The sequence below is a fragment of the Pelophylax lessonae genome (genome assembly GCF_965119305.1).
Source record: "Pelophylax lessonae genome assembly, chromosome: 2".
Lineage (NCBI taxonomy): Eukaryota > Metazoa > Chordata > Amphibia > Anura > Ranidae > Pelophylax > Pelophylax lessonae.
In genome coordinates, this window is record NC_138769.1 from 171778610 (window position 1) to 171804464 (window position 25855).

A 25855-nucleotide genomic window follows, 5' to 3' on the forward strand; every position below is an offset into this window, starting at 1 on the left:
AAATATCTGCAATATAGGTAACCTCAGGGGCCGGTTCCGATATATTGGGGAAAGTGCATATCGACCCCCGATATATCGGCATTGCCGATAATCGGTTGATCCCTACTATAAAGAACCTAAACAGACAATAGCATTAGATATGTTTTCACGTTAAAGCAGAACTCCAGCCCAAAAAAAATAATAATAATAAATAGCCTATTAAAAGTTAGAAGTAGAAAAGCAACTTAAAGTGTTTGCTACCCCAACACTTCATATTCCTAATATCTGCCTGCTGTACAATTTACTTGTATGATAAATTATCCTGTTCTCTTTGTATTGCTTCCTTCAAATGAAATCTCTGGTGTTCCTGATAGTTGCCTTCTTTCCTAATAAAATCTGACCACAATAGCCAGGAGAACACACTGTTGTCAATTCTCTATCTATGCTGGGAACTTGGTGTACTCTCCTCCAATGATCAGACTTGTCCTGACATGCTCCTGCTGCACAGCCATTCACTGGGAAGCTCAGTGTGCTGCTTCTCCTCCCCCGAGTTCTTATGCTGAGAACAGAAGGAATGTGATCACAAAGGAAAAAAGGTATTTATAATTTTTTTTTTTTTATAGCTATACAACAATGTATTTCCTTTAATTTCTATTTTAAACTGAATGAGTTGTTTTTTTACAGGGGTGATCTTTTCCAGTCACTTGAAGCTGTCCCCATATTTTTTTTTTTTTTCCACCACTAGATTTCAGGTTCAGACTTCTGCTTTTCTAGGTATGTACTGTACATGTATTACATGTACATAGCCTAGTTATGTACATGTGTTACAAATACAGGTAGCTGATGCTTCTTACAGGGGTCACATACAGTATCTGTATTGGTTTCATCTGCTTTCTTTTTTTTTTTTATAGGAATGGCAGAGCAATCTTTATTTTCATTTATGTAAATGCTTGTATCTGTGCAGTTCTTAACTATGTTAAAAAATGTATGAAACACAATATTGCAATCTGATTACTAAAAACAGGAGACTGAGGAAATGCTCCTGATGACATCATCTCAGCCTAGACAAAGTCACTGGACTGGAGCCCAAGGGTGGCTTTTTATGATAAAAGTTACAGCTTGTCCAACCACTTAGGGACTGCCCCATGCAGATATATTGTGGCAGGGCTGCTGTTGGAAATCATGGGGCCCTGTACAGCCTACCTGACAGACCCCCCCCCCCAGGTCATTAAAGCAGAGTTCCAGCCGTTTCAGTGTTTATTAAAAGTCAGCAGCTACAAAAAGTGTATCTGCTGACTTCTAATAAACACACTAACCTGTCCCATGATCCAGCGATGTGGCTGGCAGGAGCCTCGGTTCTCTCCCTCTTCTCCCCATGGCACCAGCATCTCTTGTGTGGGTACCCGGCTGTGACAGCTTGCGGCTTCACAGCCGGGTGCATGTGCAAGTCGCGCTGCGCGTCCCGAGTGGCCAGGCAGTCTTCTGGGACCTGTGACATGTCCCAGAAGATTGCAGGGAGGGAGTGGGAGAGGAGAACTTCCGCCCGAATTCCCTAGGCGGCCTGTCAAAACTAGGTACCCGCCCCCCCCCCCCCAAAAAAAATGACATGCCAGGGTCAGGAGGCTTTTTGGATGGAACTCCGCTTTAAGTACAATGGAAATCATGGTGTTACTTTAAGAAGTCCCCTAGACCAAAATGAGCAAATTACCCTTACAGTGTGGATGCAGCCCCACTGGAGCTCCACCTTTTCCAGGACTGCTCTGCCCACTTCACCTGCCGCTGTCCACCCTCTCTTACAGCTGGACCCAACAGTAATACTGCAGAATTTGTTCCCATATACCCGTCAGTCTTGGTTAGTGGATGCCACAGGGCGCCCTCTCCTACCACACGAAAGCACTGTGCCCAGAGACACTGCCTTCCCTCTCCTCTCAGTAGTGATATCCCTTTACCAGGGATTGAGGCTGCTGGCCGGGACTTTCATTTTAGTGTCGACTATCGTTGCTTTTGTTAATCTGCCTATGCACCTGAAAAAAAAATTCTTTCCCCGCTTCGGCATCTTGGGCCCCTCTGATAAACTGATGGGGCCCAGGGTCTGCCTGCATATGCAATGAAAGCTAAAGCTGCCGGGCCCCTCTGTCAAATTGATGAGGCTGGGCCTCCTACAAGAGGACCGGTGATATCCCCTTATTAGTGGCCCTGTACTGCAGCAGAGTGGCCCTCCTGCGCAAAATCACATACCTGTATGTGATTTCATGCATAGGGTCTGGGGAGCATGTGTGAATGGACACAGAGGGAGCCAATCAGTGGGTCCGGCAGACATTGCCAATTGTACACAGGAGAGGCAGAACATCGGTCTGCCTATGTAAACAAGGCAGACCGCCATTCTGTCAGAGAGAAAGAGAGAGATCTTGTGTTTCTGCTAAGCAGAATCAACAATCTCTGTCTTCCTTCAGTTCCTCCAGTTGCTCTAGTTAAGCCACCCCCACACAGTTAGAAAGCACTCCTTAGGAGCCCACATAACCCTTTGATCACCCCTGATGTTTACCCCTTCCCTGCCAGTGTCATTAGTTCAGCGAGAATGCATTTTTTTTAGCACTGATCACTGTATTATTGTCACTGGTCCCCCAAAAAGTGTCAAAAACATCAGGTGTCCAATTTGTCCGCCGCAATGTCCCAGTCCTGCTAAAAATCGCTGGTCACCACCATTACTAGTTAAAAAATAAATAAATAAAAGTTGCATAAAAATATCCCATAGTTTGTAATGCTATAACTTTTGTGCAAACCAATCAATATACGCTTATTGGGATTGTTTTACCAAAAATATGTAGCAGAGTACATATTGGCATAAATTGATGAATAAATTCGATTTTTTTACATTTTTATATTGGGTATGTTTTATAGCATAAAGAAAACAAATATTGTTTTTTTTTCTTCAAAATTGACGGTCTACCTTTGTTTATAGGGCAAAAAATAAAAAACGAGCAGAGGTGATCAAATACCACCAAAATAAAGCTCTATTTGTGGGGGAAAAAAGGACACTCATTTTATTTGGGTTCAGCATCGCACGTCCGCGCAATTGTCAGTTAAAGTAACGCAGTGCCATATTGCAAAAAATGGCCTGGTCATAAAGGGGGGTTAAACCTACTGGGGATTAAGTGGTTAAAAAAAATGTTTTTGTAGTATAGGAATGTATTCATGTAGATATATAGTTATTGAAAGGTCGACTTTAAACCAAAGACATAGCATCAAAACCAGGCAACTAGCATTTCAAAATGAAATGTCAAGCTACATTTTACATTCAGTACAGCTGTCCTACAAAATTGCCGCTTACAATAGGAGATAATAAGATGGCTCTTTGGAATCTTTGTTCTGAGAGCATTAGAATTGATTTAAATACTGCACTGTGCAAGAAAATCATTAAAAATTGAATAAGCTCCACTAGGACTAAAAACACAAAAATATTCTTGAATCAATAAGCTAGTGTTCACTCCTACATTTTGTCTCTAAAATGCTAGAAGTAAGTAAGTTTACCATGGCAGACGCTTTTCAGAGCACTTTGGTAATCAATCAATTCCTTGAAACATTTTTTAGTCTGGCTCCTATCATTTAGGATATAACTGGCGCTGAAAGTATAATGTGTCATAGCCATTTTCTCACTTCTAAAGAACGTCCCACAGAAATCAGTAGTGAAAATCAGCATCTGTCATCATTTGACTAACTAGCACTGTTGGACATAATGGAACATCTTTGTGTAATTGGCAGAACAACTGAACATACTTTCTTAGTCATCTGTATTTACATACTGTTATAACATAATTTACTAGTAAGAAAACTCTGTAATTTCCCATAGTATTATGGTCAGGATATTTTATATCAATGTTAGCTGTGACATGAGGATGACACTGACATGGTGTTAAAGGCATACTCCAACTCCAAATGAAGATAAGAAATTTCCTTATTCAATAACTAAGATGTAAATGCATGTACAAATAGGGTAGTAAAATGTTTTGAATTTTTTTATTTGAATTTACAAATGCATTTTCCCAACAAATCTAATACCAGCATACCCTTGAAGGAGCCGCTTTTTCTTGAGGTTCCCGTTTCTCAGAGGTAAAAAAAGCAGCGCTCTCACACAAACATAATTTGTGAAAAACGAAATTAAACTGAACATCATAATTGTTTAGTAGTGAAGAAACAGTCCTTGGAAATGAACATAAATTAGCGAATAAGGATGCACTAAACCTTAACCCAAATTGTGTAAATCAATATGGAAAAAAAGATAACAAAGGTAAGTCCCAATGATGGAAAAAGCTGAAAAGGGAGATGTCCTTAAAAATGGATGGATGTCTCACCACCTGTGCAGGCAGGAAATGGAATGGATGTGTATCGCTTCAAATGGATCCTACTCATGATGATATCTCACACCGCAACACAAAGAGAAACCTCCACCACATAAAATGCACGCTTACCAGCTTGTAAAAGATAAATCACTTGTGGCTAATACCCAGCCAGGGCCTTTATCCTCAGAAGGGGCAAACAGATAGCAGTTCACATCAAATGGGACATTCCAACCCAAAGCACGGTAAAGCTGGTGGTCATGAGTCATGACAATCCACGGGGCTCAAGAGAACGAGATCCTCCCTAAGATGGTATTCGGCCTCCTCCTGTCCATGGCTGTCTCTCTGTCTGTCTCCCTCTTAGTCCTCTGTCTTCTTAGCTGTCTCTCTTACTGTCATGTGAATTGTGAAGATTCACAATTGTGTGTTGCGGTGTGAGATATCACCATGAGGAGGATCCTCTTGAAGCGATACACATCCTTTCCATTTCCTGTCTGCAAGGGTGGTGTGACATCTATCCATGTTATTTATTAAAGACATCAACCTTTTCAGCTTTTTCCATCATTGGGACTTACCTTTGTTATCTTTTTTCCATATTGATTTACACAGTTTATGTTAAGGTTTAGTACATCCTTATTCACTAATTTATGCTCACTTACCAAGGACTGTTTTTCAATTGCTTTCCCCTGTGTTCTGGAGGATTCCAGAAAATAATGAGCTGGGAGGAAGCAAATCAGCAGCCTAAATATTATTTTGTCCTGGGGGGAGGATAACCAGTGGGGGGCTGGGGAGTGCATACATAGGTTGGGGTCTGGGACAGCCCAGTTCTTTGCCAGGAGGAGAAGCTCCCAGGCTGAAGGGCTGCTGCCCATCCTGTCAGCCCAGCTGAAATTTTACCTTTACTCATCAAGGTCTCAGCTATGCTAAGGCAGGGAGGCCTGTTTGCTCAAAATCTGGGACTAATCAAGGGATTTCACTGATCTGGAGAATATAATGCAGAAATGTCTGTCTGAAATTTGGAGGAGGCAGGGGTATTGTACATGCAGACCTGAGTGTAGGATCCTGGTGGCTGTTGCTGCTGCTATCCCTTGAACATTAATACCAGTGCTTGCCTAACCTGGAATTTTTTTGATGATGTCTCAGTGCTGTCCATTTTCTGGGCCATTACTAAAGGAACTGTTCTATGGAGTAGTGACAAACTGTTCAGTGTTTCTGGCGTATCCCAAAGCTCCCTGAGCCCTACACAAGTTTATTTTGCAATAAATTAAAAGAAGGCAACTCAAAGACTGCTCATTGAGCCAGAAAGAGTGACTGTTGCTGTATTCCTAGCTGCCTTTCCACTAAACTGGGAAAAGAACAACAGGCAAATCAGCAGGCCTTATGGGGGTGAGCACTACACAAATATATAAAAAGCAGCAATTAGGGTATACAGTTGACAGTAAGCCAGTGGTCCAGAAAAAGACCCCTAAACTCTATACTTGGTAGGGTCTTGCCTAAGAACATTGTTATAATAACAGTCTACCAGTGTGCATCAAACCCTTTCCCTGCTGGCCAGCACGTTGTGGCCCAGATCCTGCATTGGAGCACTCAAGATATGTTCCTCCTAACCTGAGTATAGGCATCAGCACTGTTTACCAAGCAAATATTCATGTTCCACTTTATTGGGGGCAAGTAGGGTTAGGGCAGCAGCCTCTCACCAACTACTAGAGCGAAAGGGTGTAGTTCCAGTAGATGTCTCCCAGTACCCAGCTGACCACAGTAATCAGTATTCAGCTGATGCTGGCTGCTGGTATATAACCCTTCCCCTAACTTCCTTCACTGGCTCAGTGCTTTGCCTATGTGCCTTCTACCTGGTTATTATTGCACTGCTCCTGACCTTGATTCTGATTTCTGCTGTAATTCAGTTCCAGTACCTGCATTCTGTGACCTGCTACTTCAGATCTGCTCCTCTTGTTTCTGATAGCAGTTCTAGCCTCCTTCCCTATCCATCTCCTTCCAGCGCCTGTCTTGCTCTGTTTATGTCAGCTTCCCTTTATTTGTATATATAGTGTATCATAGTTTGTTGTGGGTTTTGTTTTGTTTCACTGTCACCTTTCTTTTTCACTTTTTCTGTGCTTATAGTATGCTGGTGTTCGATAGGTGTTGTGTGCATTAATAAACTTTATTGTAATCCTACTCAGTCCCGTTTCACATTTCTGCAATGCGGGAACGCTGCGAATATACAGTGCGTTCCCGCATCGCATCCGCACCCCTGGCAGTTCACACTGCCACATGCGATACGCTGGGGGTTTCAATTAAAGGTTAACGACACCCCCAGATCAGATCGCATATCGCAGTGCGATCTGAAAGTTCGCACAGAATCGGATTGCTCTAGTGTGAACCACCATGCAATCCGATTCTGCTGTGGACCATAAAAGGGTCCTGTGCGAGTTAGGTGTGATTGCGGTGCGAATTCAGCCATACAAACTGTATGGCTGTATTTGAACCGCACAGAGATCGCATGTAATTTTACGAGCAGTGCGCTCCGAATTACATGCGATCTCTGTGATCGCACAAATGTGAACTGGCACTTAGTCTGATTACAGTTTCTTTAATTAGGCAACATGGAACTGTTCATCCCTGCTGCTGTTGAACACCTTCTCTCAGAATCCCTTACAATAGCTCAAACTGTCTCTCGCAACAAACGATAGGGGGAGGAATGATCCATAGCCTGCTTCTGGGATAACAAATGTTTTACCAGTGATTGACAAGTATGTAGAGCTTGGAAAATAAATAATAAAAATACATGAGCACATCTGGCAAATTTATTGTCAGTAGAGTTGAGCGAACACCTGGATGTCCTGGTTCAGCGGGTTCCGGTTGAAGTTAATGGTGACCCGAACTTTTGAGCACTAAAATGGCTCTAAAAAAAACATGGAAAGGGCTAGAGGGCTGCAAATGGCAGCAAAATCTTCTTAAGAGCATGGCAAGTGCTCTGCAAACAAATGTGGATAGTGAATAACTTAAAATAACATAAAAAACATAAAAATAAAAAATAATCATCTTGATCTAGGAGGACGAGGCCCATATGGAGTAGGAGGTTGAGGTGGTGGTGGATGTGGCGGTGTAGGTGGAAGCGGTGGAGGAGGAGGACGAGGTAGCCAACACTGGCTTTGGTTTTTAATTTTATTTTTTTTAAATTAGGGTACACCCCAAAAGAGTAAGAAAGATCAAATACAACAATGGCTGGGTAAGGCCGGTATACATGTCTATTCTGCACAAGGTACGGACAAGTCCTGTGGGATCCATGCCTGGTTCATTTTAATGAACGTGAGCTTGTCCACATTGGCTCTGGACAGGCGGCTGCGCTTGTCTGTGATAATGCCCCCAGCCGTGCTAAATACCCGTTCAGATAATACACTGGCTGCAGGGCAGACCAGCACCTCCAAGGAGTAAAGGGCAAGCTCAGGCCATGTGCCCAAATTGGAGACCCAGAAGTTGAAGGGGGCAGACCCATCATTCAGTACGTCTAGGCCTGTGCACACATACTGCTCCACCATGTTAGTGAAATGCTGCCTCCTGCTAAGACGTTCCATATCAGCTGGTGGTGCTGCATGCTTGTTCTGGTGTGCTGATAAAGCTTTTCCACATTTCGGCAATGCTAACCCTGCCTTCTGAGGTGCTGGCGGTGCCCTGGCTGCGTTGGCGACCTCTTCCTCCTCCTCTGCCTTGGCCTTGTGCTTCCACTGTGCCCCCGCTGTCAGGTGGGAATGCCACCAACAGCGCATCTACCAGCGTGTGCTTGTACTCGCGCATCTTCTGATCACGCTCCAGTGAGGGAATTAAGGACGGTACATTATCCTTGTAACGGGGATCCAGCAGCGTGGCCACCAAGTAATCAGCACAAGTTACAGTGTGGGAAATTCGGCGGTCGCTGCGAAGACACTGCAGCATGTAATCACTCATGTGTGCCAGGCTGCCCAGAGGCAACGAAAAGCTGTCCTCTGTGGGAGGTGTATCCTCTGTGTCCTCTGTATCCCTCCAGCCATGCACCAGTGATGGCCATGAGCTGGCCTGGGTGCCACCCTGCTGTGAACATTGTTCCATCTCCTCCTCCATCTCCTCCTCCTCATCCTCGTCATCCTCCAGAACTGTGCCCCTGCTAGACAATTGTGTACCTGGTGTTGTGGGTGCAGGAACCCACCCTCTGAGCCACTTGTGAATGACTGCCCTGAAAGCCTTGGAAATGATACCTCTTCCTCCTCCTAATCCTGTGCCACATCCTCTTCCATCATCGCCCGAAGTGTTTTTTCAAGAAGGCATAGAAGTAGGATAGTTAAGCTGAGAACGGCGTAATAGGCACTGGCCATGTTGGTGGAGTATTCGAAACAGCGCAGCAAGGCACACAGGTCTCGCATGGAGGCCCAGGTATTGGTGGTGAAGTGGTGCTGTTCCGCAGAGCGACTCACGCGTGCGTGCTGCAGCTGAAACTCCACTATGGCCTGCTGCTGCCGAAGAACAATTCTCCTGCGCTCGAGTGAAAATAAGACGGAGGGAAGAGGCACACTTCAGACTTGAGTGGATAAAGCTTATGGTCTTGCTGCCCCTTCAGGATCAAGGGTATCCGGAACCAACTGGGAAACAACAAGAACAAGAAAAGGGGAGCATCAACCTAGTGCATTACCACTAAAAACATTTATTAAAATATTAAAAAGTATACATTATACTCACAAAGCAGGTGTGAATATGCACACATCAACATGATATACATAAAATCTCAAGGTAGTCAGGAAACTGCACGATGCTGAATGGTATGCAGTGTGCCGCATGAGGCTGCAATGGCTAGGCTGACGCGTTTCAGGGGCGAGCCCCCTTCCTCAGAGCCAAAAAAGTTGCTGCTGAACCACACTCTGGACAGGCCAGGGATTAAATGGAAGCTGGTTACACCCTTTTCTGCTCAACCCCAGAGGGGGGGGGCAAAGGTCAACCGGCAAGGAGGTGGGAGGTGCACCTGCCTGAGCCAGGATCAAACACCCGCCTCCCAGAGCCAAACCAGACTGTGTCAGCAGCCATACAGAAAAGCAGCTTGTGAAATACTTAATTTAGAATACAAGGGAATAATAAAAAATGTATGTACATACAAGCAAATAAATATTCAGGTGTAAAATCCAAATCACAGTCTTATAAATCATATACATTAGCTAGTGTGACCATGCTCGCACAGTCTGGCCAGCATGTGCAAGGTGGAGTTCGGCACGACGTTCTGTGGGACAGCCACCACCATAAGGCTTTTAAAACTCTGCGTCTTTACCAGACGGAATGACAGCATTTCAAAGGCCAGGAATTTTGAAATGCTGGCATTCAGGGCCAAGGATCGCAGGTGGGTAGGGGGGTACTTCCTCTTCTGCTCCAGTGTTTGGGAGATAGAAAGCTGAACGCTTCCACGGGACATTTTGGAGATGGTTGTTGGTGACCCAGGTGGTGGTGTTGCTGGCAGATCCTCTGTTTGCGGGGTGGCATGTGCCACAGTCACTACAGAGGTGGATGAAGAGGCAGAGACTGCAGCAGAAGAGGAAGCAGGAGGAGCCAGAGACCTTTCTTGGTTTTTGAGGTGTCTACTCCACTGCAGCTTGTGCTTTGCACTTAGATGCCTGGTCATGCAGGTTGTGCTCAGGTTGAGAAGGTTTATGCCTCGCTTCAAGCTCTGATTGCAGTAGACTTTCAGCAGTAGACTGGGTGGGAGACAATGTGAAGGAACTGTAGGCACTGTCAGCAACCCAATCTACTATCGCCTGTACTTGTTCTGGCCTCAACGTTTGTAGAGGCGCATTAGGCCCTGCCAAATACTGCTGCAGGTTCTGTCGCCTACTCACACCTGAGGAAGGTGTTTCACTTGTGCGTGTAGCTTGCACAGATCGACCACGTCCTCTCCTTGCAACAGGAGCTCCACCAGCAGCACCACGACCCAGGCCACGTCCCTTATTTGACCTTCTCCTCATATTTCTCTAATTTGGGATCTTCCCCTAAATGGGTGTTTATTGAATAGCGGAATAGAACAACAGTATCCAACAGGTGTATCTCACAGTAACATATGCAGACTAGGCCGCAATTTAATTTTTTACCCCTAAATGGGTTTTTATTGAAAAGCGGAATAGAACAACAGTATCCAACGGGTGTATCTCACAGTAACATATGCAGACTAGGCTGCAATTACATTTTCTTTTCCCTAAATGGGTTTTTATTGAAAAGCATAATACAACAGTATTCAATGGATGTATCTCACAGTAAAATATGCAGACTAGGATGCAATTTAATTTTTTTCCCCTAAATGGGTTTTTATTGAAAAGCGGAATACAACAACAGTATCCAATGGGTGTATCTCACAGTAACATATGCAGACTAGGCTGCAATTTAATTTTTTCCCCCTAAATGGGTTTTTATGAAAAGCGGAATGCAACAACAGTATCCAATGGGAATATCTCACAATAACATATGCAGGCTAGGCTGCAATTTAATTTTTGCCCCTAAATGGGTTTTATTGAAAAGCGGAATACAACAACAGTATCCAATAGGTGTATCTCATCGTAACATATGCAGACTAGGCTGCAATTTAATTTTTTCCCCTAAATGGGTTTTTATGGAAAAGCGGAATACAACAACAGTATCCAATGGGTGTATCTCACAGTAACATATGCAGACTAGGCTGCAATTAAATGTTTTTCCCCTAAATGTGTTTTTATTGAAAAGTGGAATAGAACAACAGTATCCAATGGGTGTATCTCAGAGTAACGTATGTATGATTTTTTTTATTTTTCCCTTTAATTGGTGCTTTTTGAATAGCAGATTAGAACTGCAGTGTCTAAACGCTGTATGACAGTGTCACAGTAAAGTATGAATAAAAAAATGAAAAATAATTGTCCCCTTAAATCGGTGCTTGTTGAATAGCAGATTAGAACAGCAGTGTATAAACGCTGTATGTCAGTGTCACAGTAAAGTATGAATGAAAAACTGAAAAATAATTGTCCCCTTAAATCAGTGCTTTTTGAATAGCAGATTAGAACTGCAGTGTCTAAATGCTGTATGACAGTGTCACAGTAAAGTATGAATGAAAAACTGAAAAAAAAATTGTCCCTTTAAATTTGTGCTTTTTGAATAGCAGATTAGAACTGCAGTGTCTAAACGCTGTATGACAGTGTCACAGTAAAGTATGAATGAAAAACTGAAAAAAAAATTGTCCCTTTTAAATTTGTGCTTTTTTAATAGCAGATTAGAACAGCAGCGTCTAAACGCTGTATGACAGTGTCACAGTAAAATATGAATGAAAAACTGAAAAATAATTGTCCCCTTAAATTGGTGCTTGTTGAATAGCAGATTAGAACAGCAGCGTCTAAACGCTGTATGACAGTGTCACAGTAAAGTATGAATGAAAAACTGAAAAATAATTGTCCCCTTAAATTGGTGCTTGTTGAATAGCAGATTAGAACTGCAGTGTCTAAACACTGTATGTCATAGTAAAATATGACTGCTTAAATCCAGATTAAGCAGACACATATGCACTGAGCTTGCATTACATGACTGCTACATGCCGTACGCCGCCCACCTAACAGACTGATAAAAGTTTTTTTTTCTCCCTCCTCCTCCTCACTGGGCTCAGGTCAGAGAAAAAAGATTGTGCACTGCACCCCCACACAATAAAATCAATGTAGATCGCTGTCTGATTAAAAAAGATTCTTCCTTTTCTTTCCCTGAAAGCAATCTCCAGCCTGCCCTTTACAATAATCTCCTATCTCTCCCTCAGCAGCAGCAGGAACCTCTCCCTACAGTAGTTAGAGCAGAGTGACGTGCGATGCTATGTGACTCCAGCTTATATAGAGGCTGGGTCACATGCTGCACTGGCCAATCACAGCCATGCCATTAGTAGGCATGGCTGTGATGGCTTCTAAGGGCACACTAGTTAAACGCTCGCTAATTGGCTGCCTTGCACCTGTTGAAACCGCGCCATTAAAACCGCGCCAAAACAACCGAACAACGGACTGCATCCCGAACATGCAGTGAAATGTTCGGGTCCATGTCCGGGTACCGAACACCCAAAAGTCCAGTACGATCCTGAACAATACAGTCCGGGTTCGCTCAACCCTAATTGTCAGCAATGTACTGAGAGTATTTTCTTATTTTGCCTATGCCCTAGATCAATAGTTCTCAAGCTTGGGAAGACTAGGGCCCAGTAAATTCTTTCAAAGCCTTCCATGCCCCAACATGGCCATGATCAACAGGTAGACTGTGATCAGCCTGTTATCAACCCTCATAAACCTTTCCTACTCTATTCATAAATAAAAACATGGGCTATAGATACACTTTAAATCCATAACTTATTATCATAAGAAGCTATAGGGGTAATCCATTAAAGTGAAACTTCATTCTCCCAATCATCATTGATTATTGTTAATCCTCATGCTGCTAGCATTAGTAAATAGATAGGAAAGAATATCATATTTACTTGTGTTTAAACTTTTTTTTCACATTTCTTCAGTTAAGTCCTGGTTTCCACTTTACCAATAAGCTTCCTTCCCTTCTCCAGCTGCAGACGCAGGACTCCTGCCTACAACTGGGGCTTTGCGGCAGTAAACAGCACAGACAGGCATCAGCAGTATGTAAGCCTAGATCCTCCATGACACAGATATCCGCTCTGTTGTGAGCTCCCTGTAGTCTCTGTAATGAGGGCAAAGCCACAAGGCTCCCTCCAGCAGGCTCTGACTGCTGCTCTGTACTAGTAGGACAGCAAGAGCCTGTTGTGCATCACTTTGCTGGGACTGTCAGGCATGCAGAGCAGCCAGAGCTAGCCAGAAGGACCCCAGGATGCCCTCCACTGCAGGATCTAGTGGAAATGTAAGAGTGCAATCCTGCTGAGCTGTGACCCCCCCCCCCCCCCCCGTCTACTTTAACAGCCAAAGTGGATCTGTCAGAGGAGATGGGGTACAATTACTTTAGATAACCTCTTCCAGCGATGTCTATGCTTACCCAATGTCTAATTAACATTGAGTCTGTATATTGTTTTATGTCTTCGTTTTGAATAATTTGTTTTTGTCTCATTACTTAAATAACAAATAGAATGTCATTGTTTTAGAACATTGCCAGTAAATGATTTCATTGTCATTCTATCATTACAGGTCTCATGTAATACAACATGTACTTGATTTTAATTAACCTGATGATGGCTTGTCATGCGTTTATAGAAACAAATGAGCTGAAACTCAGAAACCATTAATTTTCATTGAAGAAAGCTTTTACTTGTTGTCCGAACATTTAGCTCTAAAGGGGGTGGCACAAACTTATTCTATGCTGAAATATACAGTGCCTTGAAAAAGTATTCATACCCCTTGAAATTCTCCACATTTTGTCATGTTACAACCAAAAATGTAAATGTATTTTTTTTTTTGGTATTTTATGTGATAGACCAACACAAAGTGGCACATAATTGTGAAGTGAAAGGAAAATGATAAATGGTTTTCCAAATTTTTTACAAATAAATATCGGAAAAAGGTGGCGTGCATTTGTTTTCAGCCCCCCTGAGTCAATACTTTGTAGAACCACCTTTTGCTGCAATTACAACTACAAGTCTTTTTAGGTATGTCTCTACCAGCTTTGCACATCTAGAGAGTGAAATGTTTGCCCATTCTTCTTTGTAAAATAGCTCAAGCTCTGTCAGAGTGGATGGAAAGCATCTGTGAACAGCAATTTTCAAGTCTTGCTACAAATTCTCAATTTAATTTAGGTCTGGACTTTGACTGGGCCATTCTAACACGTGAAAATGCTTTGATCTAAACCATTTCATAAAAGCTCTGGCTGTATGTTTTGGATCGTTGTCCTGTTGGAATGTGAACGTCAAATCTTTTGCAGACTCCAACAGGTTTTCTTCTTCTGCCTTGTATTTGGCTCCATCCATCTTCCCATCAACTCTGACCAGCTTCCCTGTCCCTGCTGAAGAAAAGCATCCCCTCAACATGATGCTGCCACCACTATGTTACACAGTGGGGATGGTGTTTCAGGGTGATGTGTAGTGTTAGTTTTCCGCCACACATGGCGTTTTGCTTTCAGGCCAAAAAGTTACATTTTGGTCTCCTTGAGTCCAGAGCACCTTCTTCCACATGTTTGCAAAATAAGGACTTTTTATGGCTTTCTTTCAACAATGGCATTTTTCTTGCCACTCTTCCATAAAGGCCAGATTAATAATAGTTGTCTTGTGGACAGATTCTCCTACGGGAGCTGAGGATCTCTGCAGCTCCTACAGAGTTACCATGGGCCTCTTAGCTACTTCTCTGATTAATGCTCTCCTTGTCCGGCCTGTTATTTTAGGTGGACAGCCATGTCTTAGTAGGTTTGCAGTTGTGCCATACTCTTTCCATTTTTGGATGATGGATTGACCAGTGCTCCATGAGATGTTTAAAGCTTGGGATATTTTTTTATAACCCAACCCTGCTTTAAACTTCTCCACAACTTTATCCCTGGCCTGTCTGGTGTGCTCTTTGCCTTCATGATGCTGTTTGTTCACTAAGGTTATCTAACACACCTCTGAGGGCTTCACAGAACAGCTATATTTTTACTTAGATTAAATTACACACAGGTGGACTCTATATACTAATTAAGTGACTTCTGAAGGCAATTGGTTCCACTAGAATGTACTGTAGTTAATTAAGAGTATCAGAGTAGAGGAGGCTGAATACAAATGCAGATCACACTTTTCAGATATTTACTTCTAAACAATTTTGAAAACCATTTATCATTTTCCTTCCACTTCACAATTATGTGTCACTTGTGTTGGTCTATCACATAAAATCTCAATAAAATAAAATGAGAAAATGTGGAAACATTTCAAGGGGTGTGAATACTTTTTCAAGGCACTGTATATACAAAATGAAACATTTTAACATATTTAAACAATTATGTTTTAAGGAACACTCAATTTCAAATAAAAAAACGAAGCCAAAAAATGTATACAGGAGTCAAAGCCTACCTGTGTCTGAATTTAACCCATTCTGTTTATTGTCACCTGTACTGCACTAGTTCGCTTTATCCCTTTTATTGGTAATCTGGTGATCCTGGAACACATCTGTTGGAGATGATGGAATGTCCGCCTGCAATTTACACACAGAAACGTGGATGTAAAAAAAAAAAACGAGGAGGAGTTTACCACAGTAAGCAATTAGATACAAACCTGGCATGGAATCTGAAAGTAATTAGAGATGCAGGGAGCAGATAATGAAAGAGGAAGTTCCATAACATAGGCTCCAGAAAGTTCATCCCAAGTGGACTTCTATAGAGTTTCAAGTGTGTTGCCATTTTTTTTTCAAAACAGGTTTATTGATGAGTTGCATAGTACAGAGGAATTGATATGTGCTGCAAATACAAAAATGGTCCACAATTGGCGTTTACAAAATTGTAGCACCAAATTGTAACAGATAAACAAAATGTAGACATACAAGAATCAAAGAATGATTACTTAGCAGAATAATAATAATGGCCATACTATAAAAAATCATCAGTGGAAAAACTGTGCCTGAATTATTTCTACATGCATTATTTTATCACATGGTCTTTTTTTTTTTTTTTTTTGTATTTATTTTATTCACTTGATGTAGCTATTTAACTGCTGGGAACTGGGGTACTTGCCATAATGCACAAAAAAAAAAAAAACAGTATACATGTTTACCAACTGTTCTCCTTTACAGCCAGATACAAAATCCATAACCATCCTTAATGATGTCATCATTACATGTACTGTATTTATGATTTTGTCAAAATCATGATCGTGATGTATAGTACCTGCCACCATTAACAAAACTTTCCAGGAGTTATGCAGAACTTCAGATTAATCTAAGTAATGTGGACAATAATTAACTAGTAATGATCATGCAAAATTCATTTACAAAAATGTTATTTTTAGTACGATTACTTAAAAGGCAAAATGTCAAAGAGCTGCATCCAAATATATATAAGCCAGTTTGTAGTTCCCACGGGCTTCCACTGTCTGCAACTGTCTGTCCCAAACAATTTTATTCATGAGCTATATTTAATCCAGAGGTATTTTAGCACACACTAGTGCAAGAAAAACCCAAAATAGCAGACCACATCGGATCTGATCAAATGCAGTTAATATTGAAGGATGGGGGTTGCTATCTCATATTCCCAGACTGTTTTCACTGAGATAACCACTGATGCCTTTATTAAGAAGTGAAGGTTGCTGGAAAGAGTTCACTGCATGAATTTAGCACAGGACATATTAAAATGGCTATAACAGCAGAAAAGCATTGCAAATATTTTATAAAAATGCCCCCACAGTGTATAGTATTATCGCAATATAGGCTATAATAATTTAAATGGCAATTTAATGTTACAGAATGCTTATAGACACTCCACTACCTAACAGATCTGTTGAAGACACATGTTGTAATTCAAGCGCTGCAAACAGGACATAGTCAAATAGAGTCTGAGCCTACTCACATTATACATTGCGCGTGTTTGACTCTATATACCCGCAAAACACTCTGTAATCCAATCTAGACCTCAAATCAGCCACAATCCACACATTTCAGACCTCAGACAAAAACACATTATAGTCCAGGCTCCTGCAATGTATAAAGTTAGTCAATAATAATCTTTAATTACTTAATCATTTTTAGAGAAACCCCCAATATACAGTATCTCACAAAAGTGAGTACACCGCTCACATTTTTGTAAATATTTTATTATATCTTTTTATGTGACAACACTGAAGAAATTACAATTTGCTACAATGTAAAGTAGTAAGTATACAGCTTGTATAACAGTGTCAATTTGTTGTCCCCTCAAAATAACTCAACACACAGCCATTAATGTCTAAACCGCTGGCAATAAAAGTGAGTACACCCCTAATTGAAAATGTCCAAATTGGGCCCAAAGTGTTAATATTTTGTGTGGCCAACCTTATTTTCCAGCACTGCCTTAAACCTTTTGGGCATGGAGTTCATCAGCGCTTCACAGGTTGCCACTGGAGTCCTCTTCCACTCCTGCATGTTGGCATCACGGAGTTGGTGGATGTTAGAGACCTTGAACTCCTCTATCTTCTGTTTGAGGATGCCCCATAGATGCTCAATAGAGTTTAGGTCTGGGGACATGCTTGGCCAGTCCATCACCTTTACCCTCAGCTTCTTTAGCAAGACAATGGTCGTCTTGGAGTTGTTTTTGAGGTTATCATGTTGGAATACTGCTCTGCAGTCCAGTCTCTGAAGGGAGGGGATCATGGTTGCTTCAGTATGTCACAGTACATGTTGGCATTTATGGTTCCCTTAATGAACTGTAGCTTCCCAGTGTCAGCAGCACTCATGCAGCCCCTGACCATGACATTCCCACTACCATCCTTGACTGTAGGCAAGACACACTTGTCTTTGTACTCCGCACCTGATTACCTCCACACACGCTTGACACCATCTGAACCAAATAAGTTTATCTTGGTCTCATCAGCCCACAGGACATGGTTCCAGTAATCCATGTTCTTAGTCTGCTTGTCTTCAGCATACTGCGGGCTTTCTTGTGCATCATCTTTAGAGGAGGCTTCCTTCTATGATAATAGCCATGCAGACCAATTTAATGCAGTGTGCGACGTATGGTCTGAGCACTGACAGGCTGATCCCCCACCCCTTGAACCTCTTCAGCAATGCTGGCAGCACTCATACGTCTATTTCCCAAAGACAACCTTTGGATATGACGCTGAGCATGTGCACTCAACTTCTTTGGTCGACCATGGCGAGGCCTTTTCTGAGTGGAACCTGTCCTCTTAAACCGCTGTATGGTCTTGGCCACCGTGCTGAAGCTCAGTTTTAGGGTCTTGGCAATCTTATTATAGCCTAGGCCATCTTTATGTAGAGCAACAATTCTTTTTTTCAGATCTTCAGAGAGTTCTTTGCCATGAGGTGCCATGTTGAATTTCCAGTGACCAGTATGAGAGAGTGGGAGCGATAATACCAAATTTAAAACACCTGCTCCCCATTCACACTTGGGACCTTGTAACCAATGTTCCCCCTAAAGTGCGCGCATGCGCGGACGCGCAGTGAAATTTCTGGTCCCGCGCAAGCAGCTATGTAGATCGCGCACCTAGTGAGACAGCGCAGACGAGGTGGCCAGGGAGCAGAGCGTGCGCCCTGAGAGCACGCCCATTGTATGACAATAGCGAATGAAAATTCGCTATTGTCACATGGATCCTCCTCCTGGCCAATCAGGGAGCTGGTCCTCCTGCTTCCTGATTGGCCGAAAGGCCAACTTCATGCCATTGGCCGAGGAGGAGGCGCCGGGACTCGGGAGCACGGAAGCCGGGGACTGAAGTGAGCGGGTCCGTGACCGTCCGTAAAGTAAGTGCACGGGGGGGGGGGGGGGGTTCTCGCGGGGGCCAAGTCACTTACAGATGGTGTTCAAACACCAGAAGATCCACTCAGCCAGGAGGCATCGCTGGAACTGGAAGTGCTGGGGAGAGCGGAGGATCGCTGCCATCGTACCCAGGGTCAGGATATCAATTCATCAGAGCTCTCATTTAGAACGTCCTCACTCCATGCAGGTCAGGCAATGCCACGCCCCCTCATCTTTTTACAGAACTCCTGAAGTCTACATTTGCATCTAGGTCCCTCTTTGCTCTGCCGGAGGATCCTAGTAACCAACTGTGTGTCTTCTCCCTTATTCATCTTTGCTTCCCCAATATCTTCAACTCATCACATGTGAAACCCAAATGTGAATGTGAATATGCCAACATCAATGCACCACCAGTGACAAAGTGCTCCACCCACCACTTGTACAGCCTCTTACCAATAAATTAAATTAAATCTGCATATCATTCCATTCCAGGTAGGTCAGTCTATCAGCAACCCTTGGTGTTCCTCCTCTTGGTATAACTCAAAAGAAAATTAATCAAAATAATGTAATACTGTGAAGATTTAGGGCTCTTTCACACGGGCGGTCCGTGTGAGAGCTCCGCTGCGGTCCTTTTTTTTTTTTTTTTTTCCACGGAGCGGATGACATTTCTTTCATCCGCTCCGTGTGTCCGCATATAATCCCATCCGTTTGTGGATGACATGCGGACATAATGTAAGTCTATGGGCATTGCGGATGTCAGCGGATGACACAGCTGACATCCGGTTTTCCTTCCTTTCCGTTTTTTGAACGGAACAAAAATAGGGTTCTGTTCCGTTCCAAAAAACGGAACAGAACTGACAGGAAGAAAATCGGATGTCAGCGGATGGTATTCCGCTGACATCCGCAATGCCATTCACTTACATTATGTCCGCAAATCATCCGCCAACGGATGGGATGATTTGCGGACAAGCGGACCACCCGTGTGAAAGAGCCCTTAGGGCTCTTTCACACGGGCGATCCGATCAGATCCGCCTGTCAGTTTTTTAGGCGGTTCTGATCGGATCCTCCATGCAGCTCTATGGGGCAGCGGGTGTCAGCTGAGACACCTCCACTGACACCCGCTGCCATCCGCATCCGATCCTGTGCTGAAATCTGGACGGATGGAAACCCTATTTTTCCATCCATTCAGTAATCGGAGCGCAGCGGATCTGATGACAGCGGACAAGCAGTCCACTCTCATCCGATCCCCCATAGAGGGCAGCGGGTGCTGAGACACCTCCCTCTCCGCTCTGCAAGCGGAGACGGAGCTGTCACCCGCCCGGCTCAGCGGGGATCGCGGATCGATCCCTGCTGAGCAACACGGATCCGCCTACGGAGCAGACCGTGTGAAAGAGCCCTAATACTGCAAACCATATGAACAAATAAATCATGCTCACATTTCATTCAATAATGAAATGCATACCTATGATTCCCACAGCACAAATACATACCTCAGCCTTGCAGTAGGTGGAAGTGGGGTGGAAGGTAATGTTTATGCTGCCTGATCCACCTAGGGCTCACAAAATGTCTCTCTACTTTAGGTATCCCAACAGCCTATTCATGCCCCAGGCTGGAATTTATTCACTTTACTGTGTAAACTTTTCAAACTTGGTGCCAAAATGTAACCACAGCTTAATTTCAGGTGAATGACAACGACCACCAGGTGTTACATGATCATTCCTCCACAGCCAAGTCACTTACTTTACCGCCGCTTCCGTGAAGGGTGACCGTCCGTGAGGTAAGTGCACGGGGGGCTCGCGGGGGGAACGCTGGCAATTGGCATCTCTGCATTGATTTGGTGGGAATGCTGGGGTGAATGCTGTCAGCCTGTCAGGAGGCCAATTTTGTTGGGATCATCATCAAAGTGCTGTTCAAACCCATGCTGTATCCTGTAGTGCATAAATGTGCGTAAGGACCTGCCCACCCAGTTACTGGAAGGAACCTGATAAACCTGTTGCATGCTTCAGTTTTAGACAGGTCTGACACTGTGTTGATCTTTATTTTTGTGTTCACCTTATACTTTTGGTAATAATGGGCAGATTATTCTGACTCCTCTAATTACATCGGAATTCTGTGTTGTTCCTAAGAGCCTAGTCACACTTGTCCACTTTGTTGCAGTGAAAGTCATGCATTTTGCTGCATAAAGATGCATTTCAAGTAGAAACTGTGTTCTCTCCGATGGGGTTAGCTCACATCTATACACTGCAGTTTTGTGTGGAAGGTAAATGAACCTATGGTTAATCCATTCACCCGTGTGTTTTTGTGTGCGCCTTACCATGCATATGGAACAGTTGAATCCAGTCTGAACTTTAAAATGGTATTAAACACATTGTTTAATTTATTGTCTTATTGTCCTGTCTGTTTCTGTATGTGGATGATGACCCCAAAAATAACCACCCATTGAAAATCTGATCAAAATTGCACTTCAGTACTGTGAACCTAGCCTGAATGAATGTGGAAGCGACAAGTATTTCTCAATTCTAGGATCAAATCTATAATTTTCAGGCTATTCTAGCTAGGGAAGCAGATAATCAAGCACAATCTTTGATTGAATAACAGTGGAAGCAAGCGATACTTGGGGTCTAATACACCCAGATTCCCTGTAGTGAGGTCAGGTGTTGGCACAATTGTGTGCTGCCGGCCGGGTCACTTATTTAGAAAGTTTCACAAGATTGCACAATTGATTTTGGCACAATTTATATTCACTAACTATATGATTTGTAGCACCATCCATTTGTATTTTATATTGAATTTTGGAGTAATTAAGGCTAGCCTTTGATTCACAGACGTGAACCACAAGTTCAGACCGCGTGAATCCATTCAGCAATGGCGAAACGAAAAGATGAAACACCTCTGCAACAGCCTAAAAAAAAGGTTTGTTTGACTTTCAAACAAGAATGGCTAAATGAACTCCTTCAAACGGATACTAGCGATGGCCCTGACAAATCTGTTAAATTGTCGGAAATATTTAGTTACGGAGCTAATGGGGTTGTGTGCAAACTTTGCTCCGAAGCTAAAGTTAAAGGAGAGTTTTCCACCGGGAAAACGTGGACAGAGTGGAAACTTGACTACCTAAAACGTCACTTAACACAAAAATGTCACATTGATGCTGTGAAAGCATTGTACAATAGAAAGCATGGAACTGCGATTAACCAGCTTCTTGGAGAGTCGAGAGAATCTAGACAAAAACGTATCGACCTCGCCAATAAGAGCAAGGCAAACCCTGAACAAATCAAAATATTGATCGATAACGTGCTACTTGCCATTAAAATGAACGCGTCTATGCTATCTGTTCAAGAACTTCACAATCATCTGGCGAAATATGTAAGCCTCCCCGACAGCTGGAGAAGTAAAAACTACGCTTTTGAATTTGTGGAGTCAATTAATGCAGTTGTACAAGCTGAGACTATGGAAGCTGTAAGAAATGCCAATGTTCACACGTTGATAGTCGACGAAAGCACAGACATTACAGTACACAAAATGCTAGTTCTTTACATTAAGTTTAGAGAACAAAATCATTTCACATACAAAAGTGTATTTGCCGGAATCATTCAGCTGGCACGATGCAGCGCCCAGGATATTGCAGATGCAATAATAAAGTTCTACACTGATCACGGACTTGATTTGCAGAAAATGGCCATGTTAACGTCTGACGGCGCTTCTGTCATGTTAGGCAAACATAATGGAGTCACTGCAATACTTAGACGGCAAATACCGCACCTTACAGAACAACACTGCGTTGCTCATCGAGAGGATTTGGGTATTGATGATGCATGGAAAGGCGTGCAGTTGATGAAAGAAGTGGAAACACTTTTAAGAACAGTATATTCACTATTCAGTAGGTCTTCTGTAAAGAAAAGCAAATTTGACGAATTGGCAAAAGTTTTAGAAGTGGATTCACTGTCTTTCCGACCGTTGAATGAGGTTCGCTGGCTGTCACGTTACCAAGCTGTTAATGCTTTTTTGCGGAATTACAGTCTGTTAACGGAGTATTGTTCAAAAGAAGCTGAAAACGACGACGACCCAATTGCGAAATACTGTCTCAAAAAACTATCTGATCCCAAGTACAGAGTTGCAATTACTGTTCTCGGAGATGTGTTGGAAGAACTAGCTCAGCTCAGTGTCTCCCTGCAGCGCAGCAATCTTAGCATCGTTGATGCTCATTGCTTTGCCAGAGCTAAGATGGAAAAACTTAAATCTCAGTATCTCGGGCAGCATATTCATTGGAGCACCCGTGTAAATGAGCTGTTGGGGAAACATGACAGTGCAATAAATACAGCAGAGATTATTCTGTTTGTCCGCAAAGTTTGTGACCATCTTGACGCAAGATTTCCTGAAGGTGAGCTTAAAGAATGGTCTGCATTTAGCCTAGAAACACTGGATTCAGCAATTGATTTTGATTACGGCATCACTGATGTAACCAGACTGACAGAGAAGTTCCACGCTTTTCTAAAACAAAGAGATGATGAGGATGACGCCACCGAGAGCATCTGTCAACAGTACAACGACTTCAAGTTCACTGTCAAAGAAAAAAGAAAGACAGGAGCGCTGCAGACATTCGATGAAATGGTAACCTGGGCACTAAAAACTCAGGACTTTGTGGAGCTTGCACAGTTAATTGACATTTGTGGGACATTTCAAGCGTCTAGTGCAGACTGTGAACGCGGTTTCAGTCTCATGAATCGTATCAAGACAAATTCACGCAACCGACTTCAGACCATCCACTTGGATCAGCTAATGAGAATCCGGTCTACGCAAGCAGATGGGTCTATCAATCTGGACAAGATCTATAACCACTGGAAAGGTATTAAGGACAGACGGGAGAAGTTTTAAAGGTACATGTTTTATTTGTTTAACTAATATTTATACTTTTTGCTGAAAATAGGCAGATAATTTGTGGTGCATCTTTGTTTTCAGGTTCTGTTTTGAAAGAGGTTCCATATCTCCACAGACCTACTGCAAGGCCAGTCAAGACTACAGCACTGAAGCACTGCTGCACTAAAAGTTGTTAAAACTGTTAAAACTGTTAAAATTGTTAAAACTGTTAAAATGAAAACACTAAAAAATGTTGTGTTTGTATCTTTTTTATTCAATCTGCCTTAATAAAATGTGTTTGGATAAAAATAGCCTATTGAACATTTATTATTACTATTACCTTTAATCAAAAATCGTATATTGTCACAAAAAGTGCATGTTGCCATTAACTATGGGCTATATAGTTTGATAGAATATTAGTAAATCGTATTAATTGTTCACAACCAACTTTACAGTATACTATACTGTAAAATTGGTTGAACAGTTAATACGATTTACTAATATTCTATCAAACTATATAGCCCATAGTTAATGGCAACATGCACTTTTTGTGACAATATACGATTTTTGATGAAATTGCTCAGTCTAAAGGTTTGCGCTCAGAAATTTTTTTATTTGCTCAGCACAGTAAAAAATTAGAGGGAACATTGCTTGTAACACTAAGGAGTCACATGACACATGACTTTTGTTGCCAGTGATTTAGACATTAATGGTTGTGTATTGAGTTTTTTTGAGGGAACAGCAAATTTACACTGTGATACAAGCTGTACACTCACTACTTTACATTGTAGCAAAGAGTAATTTCATCAGTTTTGTTTAAGGTCAAAGTACCAACGTAAAACTGCGGCGGGCGGTCCGTAATTGGTTAAAGGAGTTGTAAAGTCAAAAAGGTTTTTTTATCTTAATGCATTCTATGCATTAAGATAAAAAGCCTTCTGTGTGTAGTAGCCCCCCCAGCACCCCTAATAATTACCTGTGCCCCCTCTCTATCCAGCGATGTCCACGACTCCCTTGGCCGTCCTGTTACTCTCCCTTCTGATTGGCTCACTGACCTTGATTGACAGCTGTGAAAGCCAATGGCACCATGGCTGTGTCTCAGCCAATTAGGAGAGAGAGGGCCTCTGTGTGTCCTGAACGGACACACGTAGCTGTAGCTCAGCTCAAGTGCCCCCATAGCAAGCTGCTTGCTGTGGGGGCACTCAATAGGAGGGAGTGGCCACAAGCAGCAATGGGGGACCCAAGAAGAGGAGGATCCATGCTGCTCTCTGGAAAACCAACTGCACAGAGCAGGTAAGTATAACATATTTGTTTTTTTTTTTTAAAAAACGAGACTTTACAATCACTTTAAGCTTTGACAATAAAACCTAGAAGTTGATTGGTTACTATGCACAGCTGTACCAGATTCTGTGTGCATCAGTTTTATTACATCTCCCTGAGGTTGTTTAAACCTAGTTTACAACTGATAATAAGAGCTAAAAGCACAGGAGAGGCAGGGTTAGTTGTGGTAAACATCTCCCCAGCTCCCTCTGTATAGCAGAGGAAAATCTCAGTTTTGGAGCCTTCAAAAAAAGGGCAAGTAAAATGTAAGCAGCAATAAATAAATATTTTTTTAGGTTATGCCATGCCAAGGAGAACATATAACAATTATAAAGTAATTGGTAAGCCAATTGGGCCAAACAAGTGAAAATACATTTTAATTATAGAAAGCTTTTGGGATAACTTAGATTCCTTATTTTTTATTGAGAACAAAACACGTTTCTTACCATTGATGAAAATCTTCTAAGAGCAGCTTTAATGCATTACTGTAGCTCTGTCTTCTTGATGACTTCTTGGTAGGGTTGCCACCTCAGCCCTTTAAACCAGGACACACATTAATTACACAGGTTCTGTGGCTGATTAAGGTGGTAATTAAACTCAGTTAGTGCCTTATCTGTGTAGCAGGTTTTCCAGGCATAGGGTCTGAGGTGGGTCTGCCATTGTTACCAGTAACACTCCCAGCATTTAAGCTGTAACTCCAGGTGTGAGAACTGAGACAATGACAATTCCGGCATCTTTGGTATGTGTGTTTTATTATGTTTTGGGGATAGGAGAAGGGAACGAGTGGGATGCTCCTCTGGCTCAACTAGGTACAATTTCAGGGCTCTTCTAGAAGAAAATGCCTGTCAGCGCTGTCTTGACGCCAGCCGACGCTAGCCAAAGCTTCCTGACGCTTGGCTATACTGTAACACTAAAAACTGTTCTGGAACCTCGACCTTAGTCAAGAAGATCCAGGACTGTAGAACACTTGACTCCTGACACTGCTTTGCTCAAAAGTCACTGAATAGCTCCCT

General features: G+C 42.6%; 1 protein-coding gene across 1 annotated transcript; it reads left to right on the forward strand.

The window, feature by feature from the left end:
• Positions 1 to 21536: 21536 nt before the first annotated feature.
• Positions 21537 to 23543, forward strand: LOC309546642 (zinc finger protein 862-like; the record flags this gene model as incomplete). Its single annotated transcript, XM_082246372.1, has 1 exon — positions 21537 to 23543. The coding sequence occupies one exon, from the start codon at positions 21537 to 21539 to the stop codon at positions 23541 to 23543; it is 2007 nt and encodes a 668-aa protein (XP_082102498.1).
• Positions 23544 to 25855: the final 2312 nt, after the last annotated feature.